At 40.9% G+C, this 10,385-nt stretch overlaps 2 protein-coding genes across 2 annotated transcripts in view; both read left to right on the top strand.

Moving 5' to 3' along the window:
* Positions 1–8,852, top strand: part of LOC106806898 (T-complex protein 1 subunit alpha-like) — a gene marked incomplete at its 5' end in the record, with an annotated part of 19,745 nt that extends 10,893 nt beyond the window's left edge. The window contains 10 exon segments of the mRNA XM_014809041.1: positions 649–753; positions 1,187–1,308; positions 1,690–1,800; positions 2,048–2,196; positions 2,507–2,666; positions 2,997–3,172; positions 3,993–4,116; positions 4,593–4,785; positions 7,579–7,742; positions 8,018–8,852. Of these exon segments, the coding sequence (XP_014664527.1) occupies positions 649–753; positions 1,187–1,308; positions 1,690–1,800; positions 2,048–2,196; positions 2,507–2,666; positions 2,997–3,172; positions 3,993–4,116; positions 4,593–4,785; positions 7,579–7,742; positions 8,018–8,234 (1,521 nt within the window).
* A 349-nt stretch (positions 8,853–9,201) lies between these two features.
* The window catches only part of LOC106806884 (protein kinase C-binding protein 1-like), a 35,807-nt gene continuing 34,623 nt past the window's right edge, over positions 9,202–10,385 (top strand). Inside the window, exon 1 of the mRNA XM_014809023.1 lies at positions 9,202–9,734. The gene's annotated coding sequence lies outside the window, so the exon portion shown is untranslated. The remainder of the gene's footprint in view (positions 9,735–10,385) is intronic.

The following is a 10,385-nucleotide window of genomic DNA, read 5'->3' as shown; positions in this document are numbered from 1 at the left end:
TTTACTAGTCTCGGACTAACGGACTAGCGTTAGTGTCGAACCCTGTTAGACATGTACATCCTGTTTGCTAGGGTCTACCATCATTTATTATTTTAATCTGGACACCATTTGTAGCCATATGTATATTTGGTAAACTTTATTGCATGCATCCTGTCCGTAAAACATCTCTATATGAGTATATATTCTTGCATTGTTAAACCTTTGCATTTTACTTTGAATTATTTATTTACTGCTCCACATTGCTTAGGTGTGAGACGAGAAGTCGGTAATCAAATCTTTTTGCATTGGTTAGCACTGTTTAATGAGTTGAGCCATTATTATATAGTAGATGCATGTTGTTAAGCGCTAAAAACATTTCAAACCAATTTGTAATTTTCGAGATAACTCTTCTTGCCACAGAAGCAGTATATGCGATGTATTGAAATTTAACAAATTGTGGTTATTAGCATTAATGATAATACCAATCTTAGATTATAATGAAAATATATTATCCAAACAAACAACAGAAGTGCATAAATACACACAAGCATTTTACCTAGGACAGTTTTTATCCATAATGTCCCACGAACATTGTAGGAATGTATTGTTTGTCTTAAATCTTATTTTTAGTAGATAATTTATTGAGTGTTTTTCTATCTTTCTGTATAGGATGTAATAATAACGAATGATGGTGCCACGATCCTGAAACAGTTGGAAGTAGAGCATCCTGCAGCAAAAGTGATTTGCGAGCTTGCAGAACTGCAAGATCTCGAGGTAACCACTAACTAGTTCAGTTCTGAATCTTAGAACTACGCAAACCAGGGTATTAGCCAGGAATGAGAATTGTGGGAGTGCAGAAAAAATATTTGGGAGTGCAATTTTACAAATGTACACAGCTTTAGATCAATATTTTAGGCCGTGCTACACATTTTTGGCTGTGCAGTTTCAAAACTGACCGTGCAAATCACGGCCCGCATGGCTCGCTGGCTAATACGTTGATGCAAACAACTTACATATATATAGCAAATTTGGAGGAGTGAGCATCTCTCATTACAATGGTACAGGTGCCACGAGTAATTCTGAGTGCATCTTCTTATATGCATCTGCCGTGGTGTGTTGTTTGTTTATTTCCCGGCATTGGAGAAATGAAATGGCGTTATACCGTAAATTTGGTTTGCTGGAACCTAGTGCAATTTAATTTTGGCAGGTTGGAGATGGAACCACGTCAGTGGTGATTATTGCTGCAGAGTTGCTGAAGAATGCTGATGAGTTAGTAAAATGCAAAATCCACCCTACTTCAATAATATCTGGATACCGGTTAGCGTGCAAGTAAGTGTAAAGAACTGCTATCCACAAAGTAATTCAATAAAATTGAAAATTGTTGTTATAATATCTGGATACCGGTTAGCATGCAAAGAATTGCTGTCTACAAAGTAATTCAATAAAAATGTCAATTGTTGTTATAATTTGTGAGAGTTTAATAAAAACCTAGGGTTTTAGTAACATTAATCAATTATTTGATCATTTAAACTGTGTTTATTAAGTGCTACAGATACAACAGCACTACTAGTGCCGAAATTATACTTGTAGGCTAAAAAGTTAATCGAGTTTTGGATAGAGGTTTGCAGCAATGTTTCGGAAAGCGTTTCCATCACGTGTTTACAGGTTCCATTTCCCCCATTATACAATCTTGTGAATGTTAATTCACAGGGAGGCATGTAGGTTCATTCAAGATCACCTGACAATCAGTACAGACGAGCTGGGAAAAGATTGCATTGTCAATGCTGCCAAAACTAGCATGTCAAGCAAGTTAATTGGACCGTATCCTACACGTATAATTACATTAGTGCTGTGCATAATTTATTGTCTACTAATGGTACTGTGTACTATTTGTTTCCGTTTTTAATTTGTTGTATAAAGTGAGTCGTGACACTACATTCGTACTTGATTGCACTGCAACTTGTTTAAATTGGACTGGCAATTTGTTGAGAATTTTATACTTAAAATAGAGTTGGTTGGTGTTTGTGACTGCGTAACATGGTGTTAGTAAACTTAACCATTGATGCAGAGACTCAGATTTCTTTGCCAACATGGCTGTTGAAGCAGCAATGGCAATTAAGACAGTAGATTCCAAGGGAGCAGTCAAGTACCCAATCAAGGCTATCAACGTGCTGAAAGCCCATGGACTTAGCTCAAGGGAGAGTGTGCTTGTGAACGGTAAGCTAGAGACATTTGACTGCAGACGAGATAACCCTCTGTCTTAATCGTGACAATGCCACTTTGCTGACAGTGTTTGTCATGGTTATACACGTTTGTCATTTACAAGGGACTCAAAGAAAAGTGTTTGGCAGGGAATTAAGGTCAGCAAGTGGAAGTTAACCATTATGTTATCAGTGTCACTACTACACTAACATGGTTTTAGTTTGGGTGTGGACATGAGTGAAATATCCTCTTGTGAAATAAGTTAAGTAAAGTTTCAGTAGCTGCAAACAATGTAACCTGATAGACTTTGCTATTTTATTTTCAGGTTATGCACTGAACTGCACAGTGGCTTCACAGATGATGACAAGGAAGGTTACTGGGGCCAAGATTGCTTGCTTGGACTTTAGCCTAATGAAAACCAAGATGAAGCTTGGCGTGCAAATCGTAGTTGAAGATCCTGCATCCCTTGATAAAATCAGAGAAAGGTGAGTTAGATTGTATGTGAAACGTGTAGTTGTTCCTCTTAAAACTGTGTTTTTTCTGTTTCATATTAGTATCCACGAGTATTAATTTACAGTGATAATTTAAATAGGAAAGATGCAGCTGATATTTAATTTTGTAATCTCGAAGTGATCTTTTGTAAAATTAAAAAATCAACATGCCTATCAACATGCCCTAATCGCGGCAACTTCTTAAATAATGGGACAGTTGATAGTATGCTTGCATTGCGTTGTACTATTGTGTTTACATTTGTACGTTTGTACATTATATTAATTTTGACTTTGCCGTAATCATGAGTAATTCCTCTGTCGCAGGGAGCAAGACATTACCAAAGAGCGAGTGCAGAAGATCATTAACGCAGGAGCTAACGTCATTCTTCTGACTGGAGGCGTTGACGACATCTACATGAAGTACTTTATCCAGGCAGGCGCAATGGCTATCCGTCGATGCAAGAAGCAAGACATGAAAAGAATTGCGAAAGCCACTGGAGGTGAGATCTATAAGATGTGAACCGTCGGACGTTTGTTCACACGCAGTAACGTAACATTCTTTGGAACTTTCCCGTTTAAGTTTAGATGAAATTGTTGTGGGTATAACTTATGAGCTCTGTGTCGAATGTGTGAAGTGTGAAGCAGCTGTATGTATATATGTAAGCATCATCTGCATACCTCCCTTACTTGGTCACGTGTGCTCGCATTTACTCACCACATAGCTACCTACATAGGTATCGTTTATTGATTAGACAGATTGACGCATGTCATCCAATTTCCACCGTAAATATTGCCTTCTGCTAGCACCTATTTCTAACGATTAAAATACGATCTAAAAGTTCACTAGTTCTCTCGGAACGAAAAGGAGGCGGCCGGCATGTTGTATGGATTGTCTTCCGTCGCTGGTGGGCCGGCGGGAACGTCTGTCTGGTCGTTTCTTCCAGGGATGAGAATTTTCCTCGGATCTGAGGAATTTCTCGGATTTGACAGTCCCTTGTGAATTCTGTGAATTCGACGAGATGTTTTTGGGGGGAATAAGGTTTTAAAGAATGTAAAATCTGTTTATCAACTCTCAACAGTACCTTTATTCAATAAGGTTCTTCTCTGTATATGTATGTGTTACATGGACACATACACACGTGAGAACGTGTGTATAATATAACAATAACACAAATTAGTTTGTATTTATCAGCAAGTAAAACGCATTGTATAATAGTTTTTGTGAAATGTGTGAATAGTTGGCTTTGCCCCCCCCCCCCCTGAGTTGTGATTTTATCTGAAAATGTAATTCTTCATTCTCGTCCCTGTTCTTCGCCGCAGCGGTGATGATGCCCACGTTGGCTAACCTGGAGGGAGAGGAGAGCTTCGACGCGACGATGCTGGGACACGCGGAGGAGGTCGCGCAGGAGAAGGTCTGCGATGACGAGCTCATCATCATCAAGAGGTGAGCATCCGCACGCGCGGGCTACCGCGGCGACGTGACTCGGAGATTAGCAAAAATTTTACACTTTCAATAATTTCAAATATTCTAAAACAATTTTGTCGAAAATTAGTGAGAATCCAGCGCTCGCTCCATTTCTCAGACGTCTTTCTTGTTCAAAGGAAACCGCCCGGTGAGTGAAGCAGCACTTACATGCGCCTCCTTTATCCCCCCCCCCCCGCGCTTCTAGCCGAGCGATCGTCGACATGCATGTGACGCTTGTAAACCCGAGTTGTTCCCTTTATACATGCAGTCCTTCATTTGACTCAACTCGAACATTCTTAAAAAAAAATTTAATTCAAAATTTCTCTAGAAAATTAGGGAGTAGACCGGCTTTTTTGACGAAAACCCCGTAATAGCAGTAACGCGGCGCGTTACTTGTGCTGCTTGCACATTTCACGCCGAGCGATTGTCGACCCCGCGCGTGACGCTTGTTGCAGCCCGAAGGCACGGACGGCGAGTTCGATCATCCTGCGCGGTGCGAATGACTACATGTGTGACGAGATGGAACGCTCGCTGCACGACGCTCTATGCGTCATCAAGCGCGTGCTCGAGTCGAAGAGCGTCGTCCCCGGCGGCGGGGCGGTGGAGGCCGCACTCTCCATCTACCTGGAGAACTTCGCCACGTCTCTGGTGAGCGGTCGTTTGAAGGATTTACTTCGAAATCATTGCTTAAAGTGTGTACCGCGAGAATTTTCTAGTGTTTTCCCCACTTTCGATACCGTACCGTTATTGCTTGAGTAACAGCATTGTCTAGAGTAACGATAAAATGTCTTAGAACCGTCGTATTCACCCAAATCCAATGAAATCATGCACGATTACAATTTGTGTTCGTTTCTGTTTACCGGTCCATCTCTCGAATTTTCTCGTGGGTAGCGCGAGACAGATCTATCACGGGTGCAGCAATGCAACCACGCACCGTAGAAATCAGGTCAGATGTGTAAACACAGCCGCTCATCTATAGCGTAAACGCAGTGAGTACTAATCCGACGTAAAGTCTGTTAATTAGAGAAGCTTGTGGATTGCCAGTCAGATAGTAACAAGGAGAATGACAATGAAGAAGTCTCTGATTATTGACATAAAAACTCAATAATATTTATTAAACAGAATTGCAACCCCTTTTGTTTTAATTATGTTCGCTTGTTTGAGACGCCATTTGTAATTTTTGAGAGTCACCACTCGGAAAAATGTATTGCTGGTATGATGTGGTCAAATCAATTTTGCTATGCTATAACTGCATAAAATCTTGGTGTTTTGAATGTTGGTATAATCAGTGATATTTCCACTGTCAGGTGAGACTATATTCTGCTATATTTCGTTTTTCTGAGCCCAAAAACTCGCGGTATACACTTTAAAATCTGGGAAAATATATAATATACAATATGGTGTACTTCGCTACGTCTCTGGTGGGCGGTCGTTTAAAGGATTTATTTTGAAATCATTGCTTAATATCTGGGAAAAATATAATATATAATATAGTGAACTTCGCTACGTCTCTGGTGAGCGGTCGTTTAAACGATTTTTTGGTTTGAAAATGCAAAATCTGGGGAAAAATATAGTAAAATATGATACGTAGTTTAGTGAACTTCGCTACGTCTCTGGTGAGTAATCATTTAACATCGTGTCTTTGGCTGTGAGAAAAAGAGACAAGTGGAAGGAATGTTTGACTTGCTACGTCTCTGGTCGTTTAAAGGATTTATTTTGAAATCATTGCTTAAAATCTGGGGAAAAAATATAGGGAAATATAATATCGAATATAGTGAACTTTTCTACGTCACTGGTGAGGGGTCAGTTAATGTTGTCACTCACAGCGTAAACGAGTGGAAGGAATGTATGACTCGCTATGTCTCTGGTGAGGCGTCGTTTAAAGGATTTATTTCGAAATCATTGCTTAAAAATGCAATATCTGGAAAAAATCTAGTGAAATATAATATACTAGCAGGATACCCGGCGTTGCTCAGGGAAATCAGTGGTGTTACTCAGTTGGTGACCGCTTAGTTGAAAGGAAAATACCCAAAAAAATCTAACTATCTATCTATCCATGCATCCATCCATGCATCCATCCAGGCATGCATCCATCCATCCCATCTCATCGCACCGCATCCCATCCCATCCCATCGCACCGCATCCCATCCCATCCCATCGCACCGCATCCCATCCCATCCCATCGCACCGCATCCCATCCCATCTCATCGCACCGCATCCCATCCCATCCCATCGCACCGCATCCCATCGCACCGCATCCCGTCACACCGCATCCCATCCCATCCCATGGCATCCCATCCCGTCCCGTCCCATCCCATGCCATCCCATCCCAAACAGTAAAATAATAAGAAATCAAAAGGTAAAAGACATTAAATATAAGAAATAAAAATTAAAAAGTAAGAAATTAAAAATAATACATACTAAAGAGGTAGGTAAAGGAAAAAAAAGGAAAAAGGGGGAATATAAGTTCCCCAGCTGGGACTCGAACCTGGAATCCCGGTGTAGGAGACAGATGTTCTAGCGATTAGGCCACTGCGCCATTAAGGGTAAACCCATGGATTCACACGTACGTGATGTTAATCTGTACGCACCGCCATCTATTGATGAATAGAAATTTTATGAATTTTTAACTTTTTAACTTTTTAAAATTTTTCAACCCTAACCCTAACCCTAACACGCTCTCAGACGTGCTGATTCTGAAAATATCTTTAGTTTTTCTCTAGGCTGCGGAGTTCTCTAGTTATGAGAGTACGAACTAATTCGGCTGAACAACTTTATATATATATAATATAGTGAACTTCGCTACGTCTCTGGTGCGAGTCATTTAAGGTCACGTCCTTCCCTGTGTAAACGAGTGGAAGGAATATTTGTTTCGACAATTTTATAATCAATGAGAGATGACATATGAGGGAATCGTGAATAGCTTTGTTGCGTGTTGGTAGCGATAGAGACGTGTGAGTACAGTCGATCCTCGGTTATTCGAATTTTGGATTATTCGAGCAAGACCTCAAGGTCCTGTGAATATTTAATAAGCCGCTAGACCACCCACTATTAAGAGGTTATGAAGAATTCAAGCTAATTTCAATATTGTACTAAAATCAAGGTTTATTTTGCGATAATTTAATTAAATATTTCAATGCATTTGTGTTATTCATAATTCAAGAAAATATATTTGATTGTTCACTGTGCCTTTGTGTATCGCTGTAGAAAGCTAGATAGGTGGCGCACGTTTGACGTAACTTTGCGTGGAAACAGTCGGACTGGAGACAGTTGGTACAGTTGCTAACGTAATTTGCCTGTGAACGGTTGCCAAGCGGCACACGCTGACCCGGAGCTGAACCAGCCATGTATTTTAAACACTGGCATCAGTTATCCAAACAAAATACTTTCCGCCCGTCTCATTCGCATAATCCAAGTTAACTGTAATGAACTCTGTTGCAGGCATCACGTGAGCAGCTAGCTATCGCAGAATACGCTAACTCCCTACTGGTCATCCCTAAGACCTTGGCCGTGAATGCCGCAAAAGACTCGACCGACCTTGTCGCAAAGCTGCGAGCGTATCACAACGCCGCTCAAACGAAGAAAGAGCATGCGACCCTGAAATGGTGAGTTTTTTGTGACTCGTAGTGTCGTAGTGAGTCGTCAGCAAAATGACGTTGAAGTATGAGCGTCTGCGCAACAATATTAGTCGTTGTTATTACAAAAAATGGCACGTTGTCACTTTATTTGATATAGTCTCTGGCCAGAACACAAATTCGAGTGACTGGGTTAGCGGGGGTTTGGTTTAGCTACCAGTTTTCACAGAGCGGGTTGTTATAATGAGACTCAATTTATAGAGAAGCTATTTGATTGGTAAACACTGAAATCGTCTTCTTTGCAGGACTGGACTGGACCTGTACGAGGGAGTCGTGAGAGACAGCGTGAAAGATGGCGTCCTGGAACCGGCCATATCCAAGGTCAAGAGCCTCAAGTTTGCCACCGAGGCAGCCATCACCATCCTGCGCATAGACGATATGATTAAGTTAGCAGCTGGTCCCAACGAAAACCCAGAACATAGCTATGCTAACGCACAGAGGTCCGGGGCTCTAGATGGTTAAGCGTCTAATGTCGCAGATTTTTTCCCGACAGCACACGTCAGCGTTTGTTTTTTGTAACGTATTTCAATTGAACCCGAGTGTCGCATTCGATCACAGATTTTGGCACACTGACCAGGTAGCCGCACTGCGTGACTTGTTTCGGTGATGATTTTCACGCGTTACAGAGGTGAAGCCGTCATTCGAAGGTGGCCAAAATCACTTGCTGTGTTACGTGACTGCGTTTGATATTTCATCGGAAAATGTGTGTTCGTTCTCTCGCAAAACTGCAAACATAGCTTCATATGGTTGTCAAATGTGTGGAAGTATCATAATGACGCCGCAATACAAGATAATACATTGTTGATTACAAAAAAAAAGGTAGGGCGAATGCTATGGGGTAAATAAAAGAAGCAGTTCTTTAAATTAAATTCCAATATTTCACACTCACTAGGTGGAAATATTTAGAGTGTATGAGATAATTACTGATATGTTATAACGTACATAACATTTGCCCAATGCACAAATTCAATTTGGCTGTTTATTTGCATAATGTGATTATTTTCATCTTGGAAACTGTTCCTTATCTGCTGTCATGTTTGCATCTGAGAATAAAAACCAAGTGCATAAGTTTTGTCAAAACATTTGTTTTAAACTTGATTTTGGTTTAGATAACTCAATCCGCTTAATTATATTTACCCTCATCTGTGTCTTTATAACCTTTAATCATCTTTATGACCATTTACCTTGCAAATCTTATCTATTTAGATTTTGGGTAACAACAGCGACATCCTTTCGGTAGAACAATTTATTTGTTGTGACACGATAGCATCAGGAGTGAATACTAAATAGAGTAATAATCCAGGGGCGTGTACAGGGTGGGGGTCCAGGGGGTCCGGACCCCTCTTGCTCGCGCAGAAAACGCATCTAAGGGGGTCTAATTTCCCAGGCCCCCCAGACCCCCACTTCGCGTGCTCGCAAGTTTGGGTTACGGTTAGGCCCTCCCCCTGGTACAAATCCTGTACACCTCTACACCTCTATATCCTGTACACCTCTCTGTTAATCTCTATTATTCACTCCTGATAGCATAATTATATCATAAGACATAATATAAGGCGAAATGAGAGAATATATATATTCACATAACATGATATGCACTGATATTTATGTAAGCGTGCGCGCGTGCGTGGTTGCATGCTTTCCAACAATTCTTGGCTAAAAGTTACGCAAGATATTTATACACTAACTAGCACGACATTGACGCTAGATGGCAGCACGCGACACCACTTGATGGAAAGCATCATGAGGCATGTTTGTAATATGTATCATCCTCTTGGAAAAAGCGCCAGATAAGTATTTCTTGAGGAACTTGTGTGTGGTCTATGGTGTGGTTGACGCTGCCCATAAGTTCGTAAATGATGTGCGTAACAAGCAAAATAAGATATGAAATCGTAGCAGCGTCAATGTAAGGGATGTTACCCGAAATACGCGAACGTGCGAATCGCGAAAAATAAGCAGAAACAGGTGAGTAGTCTATGGTTCAACCACAGCCAGGCACTAGCTGCCACCGCACAGGCACTTGGAACGTCTCAATAAAAAAAATAATGGTAAATAAACACGAAATGTATTTACTACCAAAGTCTTAATGTTTCTCTACTCTATTATTGCCGATAATTACCCGTAAATGCCGGTCAAAAGCACTGGCAGCAAGAACCAGTCCGCACCTGCAGCTACAGCACACGCGGCCATTGACTATATATATACTACAGACTACAGTGGTATATGTAGTATATATATATATAGTCAATGGCCGCGTGTGTGATGTAGATGCAGATGCGGACTGGTTCTTGCTGCCAGTGGTCAAATGCGCATCTGCAACACAAGTACACCGCACGCACGCCCTGTGCACAAACAACATAATGATAAGACCAGACTAAGAGAGTTTGTGCACAGGGCGTGCGTGCGGTGTACTGCGTGTGTTGCAGATGAGCATTTGACCGGTAATTATCGGCAATAATAGGCAAAATAGAGTAGAGAAACATTAAGACTTTGGTAGTAAATACATTTCGTGTTTATTTACCTTTTTTTGAGACGTTCCAAGTGCCTGTGGGTTCAACGACAGTTTTCTGACTTCTTGCGGACAAAGGACATTTATTCGTAGATATAATTACGCAA

Source organism: Priapulus caudatus, unplaced genomic scaffold (assembly GCF_000485595.1).
Source record: "Priapulus caudatus unplaced genomic scaffold, Priapulus_caudatus-5.0.1 Scaffold184, whole genome shotgun sequence".
NCBI classification, from domain to species: Eukaryota; Metazoa; Priapulida; class Priapulimorpha; order Priapulimorphida; family Priapulidae; genus Priapulus; species Priapulus caudatus.
Note: the sequence above shows the minus strand (reverse complement) of the source record. Positions and strands in the feature narration are given on the sequence as shown.